Source organism: Sander lucioperca, chromosome 9 (genome assembly GCF_008315115.2).
Source record: "Sander lucioperca isolate FBNREF2018 chromosome 9, SLUC_FBN_1.2, whole genome shotgun sequence".
Taxonomy (NCBI): domain Eukaryota; kingdom Metazoa; phylum Chordata; class Actinopteri; order Perciformes; family Percidae; genus Sander; species Sander lucioperca.
The window spans coordinates 21,923,400-21,939,135 of record NC_050181.1 but is presented as its reverse complement, the minus strand read 5'-3'; the positions used below and the strand labels follow the sequence as shown (position 1 = coordinate 21,939,135).

The 15,736-nt window shown below is 39.5% G+C and overlaps 1 protein-coding gene across 1 annotated transcript in view; it reads left to right on the top strand.

Annotated features, from left to right (window-relative positions):
* Nucleotides 1–14,631, top strand: part of tox (thymocyte selection-associated high mobility group box) — a 51,034-nt gene extending 36,403 nt beyond the window's left edge. Inside the window, exons 5-10 of the mRNA XM_031310368.2 lie at nt 1,559–1,804; nt 5,004–5,240; nt 6,420–6,500; nt 6,665–7,180; nt 11,821–11,981; nt 12,828–14,631. Of these exons, the coding sequence (XP_031166228.1) occupies nt 1,559–1,804; nt 5,004–5,240; nt 6,420–6,500; nt 6,665–7,180; nt 11,821–11,981; nt 12,828–12,864 (1,278 nt within the window). The 3' untranslated portion in view covers nt 12,865–14,631. The remainder of the gene's footprint in view (nt 1–1,558; nt 1,805–5,003; nt 5,241–6,419; nt 6,501–6,664; nt 7,181–11,820; nt 11,982–12,827) is intronic.
* Nucleotides 14,632–15,736: the final 1,105 nt, after the last annotated feature.

Here is a 15,736-nt window from a genome sequence, read left to right as displayed (position 1 = left end):
GAACACAAGATAAAATAAGAGTTTACTTGCAAAACGTAATGTGCAGAATAATAGTTTTTCTCGATTACATTGTTTTTGTGATCGTTGGGGGCCAAAATCTTGATCACGATTAAAATTTGATCAATTGCACAGCCCTATTAAACACATCATATTTTGTATGTGACTCCCGTGAGTAATGCTATAATTATAACTCTGAACAAATGTGTATTCTGTGCAGTACAGCATTGACCTGATCTGAGGAAACCTTTTTATCCTCGACACAAAAAATTGAACTGCAGTTTAACAAGCCCTCCTTCAGATGAAATAATAAAATGATGGATTTTTTTTTTATAGGCACCGAATAGTGGGTAGAACCCTCATATAAAAAACAGCTTACACTGTAATGTTCTCACTGGTTTACAGCCACTGTACAATTTTGTACAGAATCATTGAGAAATATTGTACACTTAGGGGCTTTAAATGTGATCGCTGTGCCAATTTAAATTTACTGAAAAGTAACCTCAGGTAGCCAGCTACGATCTTACAGGTGCAGGACTTTAAAATGCTTGGTAATGGCTATCAAACAAGCAGAAGACATGGCAATAACAACAATAGCAGAAAGCAGAAAATAAAGATTAGTGAAGCTAAAAGTGGGTCAAACCAGAATATTGACATTGCTTTAGTGGTTTCATGGTTGGCAGTTACCTCAGCCTCATCATGATGAATGACGTGTTTACTAAAAACCTGAGCAACAGAGTAGGACTAGCTATACATTCCCTGCCACAAGACAAAAAGGTGCATGTTGTAGCTTTAAAGTGGACCAAGAAGGACCCAAGAGTAGGGCTGCACAATATGAGGAAAATATGCTATATGTGTTAACGTTGTTGAATATCGCGATAAGGATATTACTTGCGATAAATAAACAGATTTTAAAGTGTAATCAGTTCTGCTGCTTTCAGTATTCTGTTAAAATACAACAAACTGCTTGTTGAATTTAAAACAAATGAAAGAAAATAATTTCCAACATTCTTTTATTGAACAAATTGAGCAATGAATTGAATATAAAAAGCAGCACTAAGTAAAGAATGACATTTTAAAGTGCAGTTTTCTACTGATAAACACAAAAAATCACTGAGTGTCTTCCGCGATATGTCAAGCCTTTTGCGATGTGTTTATTGCACCAGTTGATATTGTGATGAAGATAAAAAAAAAATATATATATATATATTGTGCGGCCCTACCCAAGAGTGGGAAAAAAAGTTTAGCTTTGGTTTTCAATGCCAGTTTTATTTAGAATGTAACCCATTTGCTACTGCCTATGTCCAGTTGATATTTCTTCAATAACGCTTCTTCAACCTATATTAAATTAGATGTCTGTCCAAGTTGTTTTATCATGATCTACATGAAGTAATGGCAACAAATAACTTGAAACGGGATTCTGATTGGACAACGTAGACTGTTGTAGATGTTTGTAGATGTTGCAAAAAAAACATACCCATCAAGTCATCAAACGCCACATGAAATCAGATTTTTGCTTTCATATACTAACTGTCATTATCACTTGTTGTCTTTGCAACAGATGCAGCAGATGGTGAACTCTGATTCTCGGTTTACCAGCAGCCAACAGCCAATCGAAGCTGCGCTTGGACCCAGGAGCCAATCCGGCATGAGCCAGCAAAGTCAGTTGTCCACCATCAACCAATCGCAGCTGGGACTCAGTGGAAACTCTGTTACCCATAGTTCTCCTTCACCTCCTGGAAGTAAATCCGCAACGCCATCTCCCTCCAGTTCAGCACATGAGGACGAGAATGATGACGGACTCAGGGTAAAAAAACAAAACACACACAGACATTGTATCTCCTGTTTCTATGAGTCATATCTCGCTGGGCTCTAGCAACCATATCTGTTCTGCTCTGTGTGTGTGTGTGTGTGTGTGTGTACAGTGGATAGTTGTTATGTTAATGTTATGTGTCATAAAAGACCCATTCTCCCTGCATATCAACTAGATGGTAATCAGCTCCCTCACTGTTAGATAACTCACACTGAAACAAGCACTCTGCACCAAACTGACTGTTCATATTCTGGAAAAAATGAAACCATTACTGTACTACTGAATAATATTTACCAACTGTATTATTCTCATTGGTTATGTTTAGAAGAATGGCTTGTATATAGGCAACATTATAAGCACTATACAGGTAGTTTATTGCTTCAGGAAGCACACAGAATAGAAAACAAAATTTGCATATACCTTTATAATATACTTCTATACATCTAAACAATGGCTGCTTTTGTAAAGCTACACAACATGTAACTTTAACCTTTACTTGCGTATATATTTCAGCTTTTAGTAATTATGAGCAAATTCTATATTTGGTAAGGCAGGTTTATTTGTATAGCACCATTCAAACATTGGTCATTTAAAGGGCCACATTTGATCATATTTCATCTGCTTAACCTGACAAGTAATGGATCCTCCAAGAACACACAATTCATGTTGCTAAAGTTAGGGTTAGGGTTAGTTGTTGGTTACAGAAACACCCATCAGTCAACTGCTGTATTGTTCTTCTTTTTATTTAAAAAAATATTTTTTTCAAAGATTGTTGTCAGACATCAGAAATAAAGGTGTAGTAGTCAACAATCAAAACAGTGTTGCTCTTTATCTACACCGTTAGCACCAACAACAGTTAGCAAAGTGAAGCATCTGATGCACTTTGTTGAATTTCTTCAGCAGTGAACTCTGGCTCCTAAAACTATGTTCTGCTCATAGACTGTAAAAATACAGTTCTGCTTGATATCATGTTGTTAAAGGTCAAGAAATACAGAATGTATTTCATACTAGGAAGCCATTTTGGCTAACATGCCTTTTTAAGCTGTGATAGCAAGCTGAGCTATAGTTCAGCATGTATTACATAGCTACAAAACATGAGTGGGTGGTTGAGGTAAATTAAGCTGCTGTATCTGGCTGCAGTGATACAGAACACACATTAGACATATTATCCCTCTGACTAAGACAAATAGAGGTGAAAATCAGAAGAATGTGCATATCTCAGTCATCCGGGACATGGCTACCTAATCATAGTAAGTCAAAGGGAGCTGCAATTTTCAATTTTAATCAATACAGATGTTTGTAACTATTTTTTTTTTTTTACAGTTCTGTCATTTCCTTAATAATAATTTCTTAAAAGTGTCTTGTAAACAGTGGTGGAATGTAACTAAGTACATCTACTTAAGTACAAATTTGAGCTACTTGTACTTGTACTTGAGTCTTTTCTTTTCATGCCATTTTCTACTTCTACTCCGCTACATTTCAGAGAGAAATATTGTACTTTTTACTCCACTACATTCATCTGACAGCTTTAGTTACTAGTTACTTTACAATTAAGATTTTTGCACACAAAACACATGTAGTTAATAAAATACTATGTTTTATTAATAATGAAACTACCCAACAATATAACGGCCTACAAGTACAGATGAAATGATGAGACCATTAAACACAGAACTGTTTGGATCGTTTCCAGTTTTTAAAATGTGAGGGTTAATCCACATTGAGTATTTTTACTTTTAATACTTTAAGTACATTTTCCTGATGATACTTACATACTTTTACTTAAGTAACATTTTCAATGCGGCCCTTTTACTTGTATTTTTTACAGTGTGGTATTAGTCATTTTACAGTAAAGAATCTGAATACTTGTTCCACCACTGCCTGTTAAGAACTACAGTATGTATTCAAACTAGTTTTGGGGTAAAATAAGGAACAAAGTTCTGAGGTTATTTAATGTTAGCTATTATACTATAGCAGTTGTTGATTTCCAATTCATTGTTATCATTGTAAACTTAATTCTTCATATTATTATTGTAGTATTGGTATTTGGTTGTCTGTAGACATATTTCACATTTCTGCTTGGTCAGATGAACTGCTGTGCACCGACTTAAAGATTGTCTTAGCATTTAATTGGAATTCATTAGTTGGTAATTAAGTACACCAGTTGAACACTGTCTCTATTTAATTTGTGCCAAATTACATGGTTCGTTCGAGAAAGCATCCTGTGAAATTAGTAGGAAATTGCTTTCACTTCACTTGCTCTTTTCGTGCAGCCACTCTTGGTTGGCATCAAAACAATGTTTTTGAATAAACTACACACATGTAACTGCGTTGATTTTGTATTGCATAGTGCAGGGGTGCTTACAATATTCCTAAACAGTACTCTGGCTGAAATAATCTAGTGTAGATACAGACAGACTGTTGTGTGTAGTCTTGATGATTTTGAATCACTGATCTTAGATGATCTCTGTGATTGAGTCATAACTTGACATCAAACAAGAAGAGGTTGAGATCACGTGAGAGTCATCAAAGACACCACTAGAGGTGTGAATAGTTAAAATGTCAGGTTAGTAATAATAGAATGGAAGATATCGTTTTTTGATGTTAATATCAATTAGGGATAGGCTTATTATCAGGCCGTTTTTGGCAGTTTGCGGATTTTCTGGATCTGCGTTCTATTTGCCTGATAACCGATAAAGTAAATTAATTTAAAAGTGCGCTACTTTGGCTCCACTGCAACTGCTTCGGTTTCACTCACCACTGAGTCTGACTCAATGTCCTGCCCACAACACTATCTGACTATCTTTTACTGTGTATTATGTTTAAACATTTTAATTTATTAAATTATTGCTTAAAGGATCAACGTTTTGTGTTGTTAATTTTGACTTAAAGATTGTCATTTTCACTGTTAATGCATATCGGTTCCAGATATCGGTTTCATTAGCTACTAATAATGGGTATCGGTATCGACCTTGAAAAAACAGTATCAGTCAATCCCTATTATCAGTTACTACACAGCACTCTTTTTACCAAATCGTGTTATTTACATTCCACCCAGTTTAGTTTTTTTTTTTTTATACATTTGTGCTACAGAACTAAAGTCCACCCATCCCTCTGTCCATCCATAGTGTATATTCATCCTTACCATACCAATCTACCAGTGTCCTACTCAACCTCCTTCTTCTCCTCTTAGCTGGGCAGCGGAGGAGAGAAGAGGCCAGCAACAGTGGACATCTCCAAGAAACCCAAAACACCAAAGAAGAAGAAGCGAAAGGACCCTAATGAGCCAGTGAAGCCAGTGTCTGCGTACGCCTTGTTCTTCAGGGACACCCAAGCCAACATCAAGGCCCAGAATCCCAACGCCACCTTCGGGGAGGTGTCAAAGATTGTGGCCTCCATGTGGGACGGCCTGGGAGAGGAAGAGAAACAGGTACATCCTCCATCTTTAATTCTGCATGTCTATGTGCCTTTCTGCTTGCCCATCACTGTTATTTGAAGTCTTATTTTAAGAAGAATATCTACATGGTAGTTATCCAAATGCATTTATATTAATAAATAATGATTCACTAATAGTAAAATGTGACACAAAAATTAGGTTTGTTTAGGAAAATACTGTTAAAGTATTTGGCAATGTTAGCAGCACAGCTCTAAAGATGTTGATTGCACTTTGACGTTTTAGACTGAAATATCTATAAATATTGGATGGATTGCAATGGAATTTGGTGTATTATACATGTATTCATGTTCCCCACAGCAAGAATTGTAATAACTTTGGAGATATCTTTAATTTCATCTAGCACCACCACCGGATCAATTGTCAATGTGTCCATAATAAAATGTGGTGGTTTATGACCAAATAGCTAAAACTATTCTATTCCTATCAGCTTCAGCTGTGCTTTGTGTTTAGTGCTACTGTAAGCAGCCAATGTTAGCATGCTAACACAATAAGATGGTAAACATCAGCATGTTAGCATCATCCTCCCTGTGTAGCTTCCTGTGTCTAAGTACAGCCTCACAGAGAAGCTAGCATGGCTGTCGACCCTTCATCTTGTTTCTGAATTTTGGCATGGGCAGATGATGAAAGAAAAGGAAGAAATAAAATGTTTGTCCTCTTCAGTAAAACCATTAAGGATGAGTGAGACGGACAGCGAGTAGCTACATTGTCTTTGTGACAGGAATCAACAGTTCTGCAGGGAAACAGCAGCTCTAACAATACCACTGAGACTACCGATCATTACTGGGCTCGCAAAATTGCCAGAAGTGGCACGTCAACTGAATTTTAAAAAGTTCAGAGAAGAGTTGTAGTAGGTTCCTTGGGGAATTAATTATTGTGGTTATGTGTATTAGATAACTATGTCAGCTGTGGGAAATACTATGAGCCCCATGACGGTTATTCCTGAGTGCATGTTACGTTACTGCGATGATTTAATGCAGCCACAATTCTCACAGCTTGTCCACAGCTTCAGTTCACATAAATAAAAACGGTTACTTTACAAATGATGTACTGCTGATTAAATTGATTTGTAGAAATCATTTTTTAAATGCTGCTAACTGTAATAAAGGTTGATAGTCCAGTAGCTGGTTGAGAAGTCAAACGTTTGTGTTTCAGATGTACAAGAAGAGGACAGAGACGGCTAAGAAGGAGTATCTGAAACAACTGGCTGCCTACAGAGCCAGTCTGGTATCACAGGTACTTCACACACACACACACACACACACACACACACACACACACACACACGCACACAATAATAATTCAAGTACTTGGCATTTAACTTGTGCCTTAAAGCAGTCTTTGAGTCAATCTGAAACCTACAAACTGATTTTCTGTTGTGTTTTTTTTTTGTTCTCCAGAGTTACAATGATCCATCTGAAATGAAGCCGCCCCACTCTTCCTCCACACCTTCCTCTACCTCAATGTTTACACCCAAACCGTCAGTCTACTCTGGTCACCCAGGCCAGCACCATTCCTCCAGCTCACTGGCCCACCCTCACTCCCTCCCTTCTCATCAGCACCCGAGCATGTACATGCCGTACCCTCACCAATCGCACCCTTCCAACGCCTCAAGCCCTGGCCTCAGCCCGCACCTGCCCCATCATCACACCCAGATCCACCCCCAGCTCCATGCTCTGTCCTCCAGAGGGACCGTGCCGCGGCCCAGCGTCCCCCACCAGGGAGGTCTGTCCCTTGGCAGCATGGTGGCGGCGTCCACCCCTCCTCTCCAGGTCAGCCCTCCCCTCCACAGCCAGGCACACCTGGGAGGGCTGCACAGTCCACACCATCAACACCACCAGCACCATCAACACCACAAGCACCAGCAGCTCAGTGGACACTCACTGGGAATGACGCACTCGCCCGCCATCACACAGGTGAGTCGCACACTGAATGTACATCGTATAACTTTGTAAACTTTGTTTAATTGTTGGTTATTGATATAATTCAGTAAGTTGGACATGAAGTTAGTTTGTCTCTAAATAATTTCAGACTTCCCTACCTGTCCGTAGCACTCAGCCCCAAGCCCAAATATTTAGTTTAACAACTGGACCCTGTAGTGTTCAGAAAAGGTTACTCAAACAGCAGGAAATTTGTGCTTTTGTTCAGGACTATTTTTAGCTGCGGATTAATCCACATTTGGTGCTCTAGTGAGTATTTAGGGCAGCAGGACGTTGAATTTGGAGTTGAGTCAAAATAAACTACAGTGTTTGTGTGTTCACCCAGTACAACAGTGTGGCTCACTGATGTGTTTTTAATAATAGGTTCTGGACAACAATGGAGCTCTATGGCACAGAAGAATGATACATATCAGGCTTTGATAACACATGTACATTGTTGGTTTTGGTCTTTTCATGGGATTTGTTGACAATATTTATAATGTAATAATATAATATATAGAATATTCATCAGCCTAACTGTTTAAATACTACCGTTGAGATTTGGATACAACTTGCCACTATTTGTATCTTCCACAGTGGCTCTTGAGGTGCCATGAAATGTATTGCATATGTCCAGTTATCCATGCTTTGCAAACTTTTAAAAACCATCAAATTATACCATATTGGATTTTTCATGATTTTAAGTTTTTCTTCTGACATTTTTAATTAGAAAGTTAGCAATACATGTTTTTAGGCACAGACAGGAGAACGTAAATATTGAAAGCTTCTGTGTAGTCAAGCAAACTAAGGGTTTAAAACACAGATCACTTTTGACCTCACAGGTTAATAAAAGAAAAGGGTTACAGGATCCTAAAAAATCCACCATCTTCTTGCATGTATACTGCCTTTTTAAAGTGGGCCTAATTTTGTGACTACTCCAGTGTGAACACTTTCCTTTAGTTTGGAATTGGGACACAGCTATAGTGTCCTCAGTAGTCTTCAATTTGTACGTTCCCGGGCATCAAACCATTTCACACACACACACACACACACACAGTTAGCCCATTTCCTCGAGGTAACAGCTTCTTGCTGATTTAAAAGCTGCACAGAGGTGAATGGAGATAGATGAATATATCAGCAGAGGAGACAATGCACACACAGTGGAAATTAGATGGGTGCTAGAGTGGGAGAGGATGCATCAGCATTTCATTTAGGACTGCAGCACTGAATAGACTAGAACTGTATTGAATTGAAAACTGAAATCTAGCCTGTCCTATCTCTGTTATTCCTAATTATTATCCAGTTGTCTCCAGCTTTGCTGTTGGGTTAGTTTACCTCTGTTTCTTGCTGTCTGACTGTAGAAATGGATGTGTGATTACATACAGACTAGTAGAAATAGTTTGGATGCGACAAGAAGACAATCAACAGATCTTTTAAAGCGTTTTTTAAAGAGTTTTTAAAGCCCAGGTTAGACCGAAAATTTGCAACGGGACAAGTTGAAACTTGCAACAAATTGCAATGCGGCGGTCGGAAACTTGAAACCTGTTTATTTCAGACTGACTTTCAGCAACAACAATAAAGCCGACCAACAACAATGTCTTTACAAGTCATATCAGCAGTCTGAGACAGGTGTAGGCTGAAGCTCTTGGTTATAATGCCTACCCATTTTAAACAAATCATGTTTGAGAAAAAAATAATAATAATAATTGCCTTACTTCAGACGATTGTAAACAAACAAGAATAAACAAGACAATACAAAACAATCATATATACAGCACAGTAGCACAATCCAGATCAAAACAAACACAGCTTACTCATTTATCACCCTTTTTTGCCATTGCTTACTTTCAGCTCAACTATTTTCATATTGTTTCAGTACATTATTATTAGTTTTGTCAGTTTTGTCCCACATGTTTTCAATTCCTGATGACAGCTGTTCCATAGATTTACTCCTTTAACTGTACTAATACAATAATATTTTGCATTGGTCCTCATTAAGTGGGCCAGTTTACACCAATGTGATGAGACAGTGTATCATTTCCATAGCAACAACTCTCTGTACTTGAGTTCTAACTTCCGACTTTCTTGGCTTTTTTGTAGCTGGATATCATTTACAGCGTCTTAAACTATGAATAGGATAGCGATAGTAAGATACTTGCGACAGATGTATTTCTAGTAGTGATGGAATGGCAAAAACAAAATTGTATTTCTCTGATTCACAGCTTTTTTTTTCACACTTGACCTCCGCTGCTGCTGCTTCCTCTCTCTTGATGAGAAAATAAAAAAATATATTTTGACACGCTGACCTTGTTACGAGCTGATTGGCTGTTGAAAAAGGTGACAGCCCGGTTCAGACCGCTGCAAATTTTCCCTGCAACATTCTTGAACGGTTTTGTCTCATCGCAAATCTTTGGTCTGAACTTGGCTTAGTAGTAAAGTTTGGGAATCTTTAAAAATGGAAAATCCATTTTGGCCAGACTTCTCTATTTCTCTACTTCTGTTTTTCTCTACTCATGTAATAGTCAGTCAGTTTTCCACGGTGAGTTGGTCTGTTGATAGTCAACCTATCCCAACAGGAGGAAGAGGGAGACAAGTGGCTGTGATATGAATTTGTTTTAAGTCTGATGTGAGATGCTATGATAGTTAAAAATGGCGGGATGGATTGCCACTCAGTCTTACTTCCCATTTGATCCCCCTTTTTATAGTGCACTTTTAAATCCCACATTCCAATAATCCCCTTTTTTCTTTTTTCCATTTTGCATATTTTGGGCAAACAAAACAAACGAAAAAGTGAAGGAAAAGATGGAGAGTACACAGTAACAGAGTGCTAAACTTTTTTTTTTCTCTGAGTAAAGAGTGAGAAATGATGGGGGAAGGGAGAGAGAGAGAGAGAGAGAGAGAGAGAGAGAGAGACAAAAGAGGCAGATGGGGTCTTTGTGAAGGAGTGAAGGAGAAGAATTTGCTCAACAATGGATGAATAGGTGAGGTAGAGGAGGAGAGGGGGAGGAGAGGGGGGAGAACCCAACCACCTGCTGTCCTCCTCTTTCTCCTCTTTCACTCACAACACTCAGATTAACTTCCCTTTCAGCCTCCCTCTCTCTCTCTCTCTCTCTCTATCTCTCTCTCTCTCTCTCTCTCTCTGTTTATGTGTGTGAGTGTGTGTTTGTGTGTCTCCCTCTCTCTCTCTCACACACACACACACACTCACTGTACCTTGTCACTGCACTTGCTTATCTTTCTCTTTTCCATCTCTCTCTCCTCCCTCAACTATCTGATGGTTAGAGACATGCTCACCTCCTTCTTCTCCTCCTCCTCCTCTTCCCCTGCTTCCTCCTCTCCTCTTACCTTTTGATCTCCTCTTCACTCGTCCACAGCTCGCCGCCTCCCCTCTGGCAGATGATAGAATCAGCAAGACACTCAAGAGACTGTAATTAGTGCTGATGAACCAATGACTGATGTCTTTCTCCTTTTCATTTCAGTTGCATTCATTCATATTCGTGTTAATCAGAAACCATTTTACCAACGAGATGCTAAAGGTTGGTTTGCTAAAAACCATCAGCTGTCAATAGACTTATTCAGGTTGAAGCAGGATGTAAACACGCCATCATTACTGCGATTGCATCTCACATTCAGACCCGCACCGTAGCTCTGTGATGAATGTAAAGGATTTTACTTAACCACTTTTGCCACGAAATATAACCTGTTACATGTCAAAAAATATAGGAGATAAAATTCCATTTTAGATAAAGGTTATAAGGTAAAACAGAGATTTTCAAAGTTTAAAGCCACCAACACATGATCCGCTGTAAAAACCTGTTGTAAAGGTTTACATTAGTATGTTGTTTTCCTATGGAGAGAGGGGTGGAGACAACTCAAAGGAAGCGCTGCCCTTGGCGTCGCACACCACTCGGAATTGCCGCGGAGCGCTGCGCTCAAAGTTCAAATGATTTCAACTTTGACCTTGTTGCCGCTGACTTTTCAAGGCGCAACTAGTAACAGAAGCAATGATCACATGACGTACACCTGCGCTGGGCTTTGCCTCTACCTCACGGTTTTACGGTGGATCATGTGTAGCCGGCTTAACCTGTGTTTAGATCTGGCAAATTAAAGGAATGTCGAATTAGCTATTAGCTGTTTCCACCCACGGACGTACAGACAACTATCACTGGATTACTTTGATACTGAAGAAAACTTAAAAATGTGATGATTCTCAGTTCTAGAGTTTTAAGGAGCATCAATTTCTATGAAAAATGTATCTATTTATATATTTTTTTAATTTGTGATGGACAAACTGAGTGTAAAAATATTGGGTATCCTGTCTGTGTTCAGATTTGATTGAGTTATGACTCAGAAGTGTAATTTTTTGGGGAAATTCCGGCAATTGGACGCTAATTGTTGTAAAGCATTGCTCACCATCTGGTATCTCAGTCAACTGTGTCACAGCAACTGGAATATGATTCTGAATTTTCACAGCTCATGTTAGCAGAGTGCACATCAGCACATGGCTGACCAGCCGTCCGTTTTCCTTTTCTCAGTGTGATCAGCTGTTTACACACTCTGCATACATAAGGAATTTGTATGTATTAAGTATTTTTTTTATTTTTTTATTCAGTAACTTTTTTAATTTTTAATTCCAGGGCTACCACCCGTCCCTCCAGTCTGACTACCAGCCAATGGGAGGAGGTATGCTTAATGGTGGAGCAGTGATGTCATCATCAGTGGACTACCATCAGCTGGGTCGACACACGCCGAACCACCACCCCTCTCTGGACTGGAGCACCGATTACCATGGCAATGGGTAGGTATTTCTAAAGAGTAGCTGAACTTTTAAAATCTTTGAAATCTTGTTTTTGCGGACCTCGTCCTCACCTTGCTGTGATGATGTGCAGGTGTACTCCAGGCCACTGTGACATCACTCACACCTATCAGTGATACTGGGTGAAATAGAACCAGAGAGGGCAGCAAAACACTGCTTTTCAGCCTGATGTTAAGTTACTCTTAAAGGCTAGCTGGACTGCAGCGTTTTAATATTTGCTTGTTTTTTTCTAAACCAAATTTCCAAGTATTTGTTCCCCCAAATTTCTTTTCTTGTTTTTTCGTAGCAGAGCCTCTGAAGCCCAGGATACTACTACTAATAAACAAAACCACACTTCTACATGTTGGGCAAAGCTTCTGTTACTAGGATCTTGTTTAAATTAGCTTGTCAGCATTTTGTTTTTCATTTAAACATTATTTTTTGGGCATTTTTAGGCCTTTATTGACAGGACAGCTGAAGACATGAAAGGGGGGAGTGAGGGGGGAATGACATGCAGCAAAGGGCTGCAGGTCAGAGTTGAACCCGGCCCTGCTGCGTCAAGTAGTAAACCTCTATATATGGGCGCCCACTCTACCAGTTGAGTTATCCGGGCGCCCAGCTTGTCAGCATTTTAATCTGTCAAAAGAAATGCCTTTGTCACTTAACAAAGCCATAAAGTCGTATAGAGTAAAATGGCTGTTTCCTAAAAACAAAGGGAGTAGCACAGCTCCGCTGGCTACACCTCTGCTTGGATGATGTTGGATCCAGTAAATACCGTTGCAACCGTTCCTGTGGCTGATTTTTTTTTGTTCTTCATCCTCACGTTTTGTTTCTCCTCTCCTCCTGCAGCGGTCTGCAAAGAGACAAACACCTCTATCTGAGCTAGTCTCAGGACAAAGTGACACCAAACTTCAACCGAGCCCTTCGGCTGCCACACCGTGGAACCTCTAGCCTCATCTCCCCTCATCTACAGGAACCCGGGCCAGCCTCCTCCAACCGTAACCAACAAACCACCTACACTTAAACTAAACTCGGGTTCAGCACTTCAAACAAAAGCCCAAGCAGTAGAATAATGGGACATTTCTGTGTATTAATACTTTTGCCGCATTTCCGCTGCATGGTACGGCTCGACTCAACTCACTTGGAACCGTACTTTTGGATGGTACCTGGTACTTATTTTTGGTACCACTTGAATCGAGTTGAACTCGAGTCTCCAAGTATGCTGAGCCGATACTAGAAGGTGGCGTTCAAACACTGCAGACCACGGATTGGTCAGAGAATCCTCACCAAAATGCGTGACGCAACGCGGTATCCCGTGCCCTGCACAAACCCGCCAATTATTAATAACCAAGCTACCGTCAATGGCGACCGCATTTAAAAAAAAAAAAATCACTTAACTGAGACCCTGGCGTGATCAATGGACAGGGTGCAGATGTTCCTTTGTTTGGTTGCCGATGAAAGGATTTAGCATTGTCGCAGTTGTACTAACGTCTTGCTGTTTCCTGTTGCTGTGGTCTCAAAACATCTTGCCAAAGGAAAATTAGCCGGCTGGCTAACACTGGCAGTTTACAGAACGGTTGATTAATGTGCATCTTTCTTAATAAATGAATGAAATTAAAGATGACGTCACGGCAGTTTTTGGCGCCGTTGCTGTGACGATCAGCTAAAAATCCCACCTAAATTGACCAGTGCTATCAGCAGTGGAAAACAAAATCTAGAAATGTACCTGGTACCAAAAGTGAGTTGACTAGAGTCGAGCTGAGCCGCACCATGCAGTGGAAATGAGGCATTAGAATCTTCTTAGGGACAAAAGGCCAGTGTTAAGAGCAGAATGAAGAAATACTTTCTTCCAATTTCTGCATGTCCCATCATGGCTGGTCTGACATCGGTTATTGGCTGGATTTTCTTCTACTGACCATTTACAGCATAAGCCATGTACGGTAATGCTTTGAATTGAAATTGTGTATACCAGCGAGGAGAGGTGGGCAGGTCCTGTGCTGTGAACCATGATTATAGGTGTATATACCCCAACGTCCCTCAGAAAGGGATATTCTGTCTAATTTCCTGTCTGCCCTATAAAGTCCATATCTAGTTCCTTATTTTGTGAAGATGGTGTTTACCGTCAGTTCCAAAAGGCTCCGAAGAGCAAGTGTAAATTGCTGTATCATAATACTTTGAGCTGTCGATTTAAAGCCAATTGATTTTTTTTTTCTTTGACCTCACAGCTGCTGTATCATTATACAGCCAAAGTCGAGAAAACACAGCACACAAATGATAGGTTGATAACCAAATACTACCCAAGTTGTGTTTCCCCGCTGTTATCTTTAATTATGCGATTATAAGCATTCAATTTGATGCAGTTTGGACCGAAGTCCCACACACTGTCTGTAGATATAGAAAAATGCATCGCAGTGTTGAACAGAGTCATAATGATTGAATTCACACTGCTTTATTCAGCTCAAGACAAATAAGAGAAAGAGGTGGAACAGCACCTGAAGCAGTTTGTTGCCTTTTTAACCAGCTGCTGGCTGTGAATAATTGCGTATGATTAAAGAACTTTCCTTGTTCTCTCGCAGTGAGGCTCAGATCTGCAGGGTAGAAATTAAATGTATTTTACTCCATGAAATAATGAAATGTCAAACAGTTCTTTGTTTAAAAAAAAAAGAAACAAAAATACTCCTTTGTACGATGACAGCTCCTCCTCCTGGCATATGTCTGTTGATAATATTGATTTGGATCCAAACTGCGTGTGTGCGTGTGCGTGTGTGTGTGTTAAGTGTTAATGAGAAGGCAGAGTGGTTGATTGGGTTGCATGGTCTCTTTTGTCATCTCTATTTCTCTGTGCACAGAGACTATTTAAGAAAATATAACTGTTGCTGGGTTGGCTGTGTTTTAATGTTGTTTTTTTAATCAAATCAAGTTTTGTTTTAGTGTTAATGATGATGATGAGAGACAAATCCCTGTCGCTCTGTATCTCTTTGTATTAATGTGTTCTTTTGGCAGATGAAAAGACTCTGGGCAACAACAACCATGAAGATTTTCTTATTTTTAGATTCTAATGTGTTTGAGAATAAAGTCAGTGCTGCATTGAAGTGCAGTCATTACTCCAAAACCTGCCTCCGCTCTCCTTTGTTTATGTCTGAACAGTTTGTGACAGTAACTCTAATTAACTGCACATAATAATGTAAACCTTTACCACTCCTGCGACACACTTTGTGTTTGTATCCTGGCCTTTTGCATTTATGGAAATTAGCTGAGCTGTAATTGCAAAACAAATGTCTTTGAAGGCTCAGAGAAGATGTACTTTTAACCTCCTGTTAGCTCAGATCAGATCTTGTTAAAATAGGTTTAGCAGAAATTTCATTTCACTGGTTCTCAACACTTCATTGTGAGCCATGCGGCTGTGCTTGGTTGCAATTTGGTATTGAATATTAATGTACAAGATGAATTGTAATAACTGTGGTGATCATCTGACTTGCTAGCATGCAGTGGACTCAAGCCGGAGATATACTTGCTTTTAACTGCGTGTGTGTGAACGGATGCTGACTGCCTCGCTTATCCTGCGTCCGTTTTGTCCGTCGGATGTGCAGAAATGAACATGACGCTGTTGTCTATGCAACGCTTGGTTAAACAGCGAGTATATCTACGGCTTAACCGAGGGTGTAGTCTTGTTTTGATTGTGACTCCTCGTAAAAAAAGATCTAAATTTGGTCTACCCCCAATTTGTGCCTCATATATTAGCATTCTATTCGAGTCAC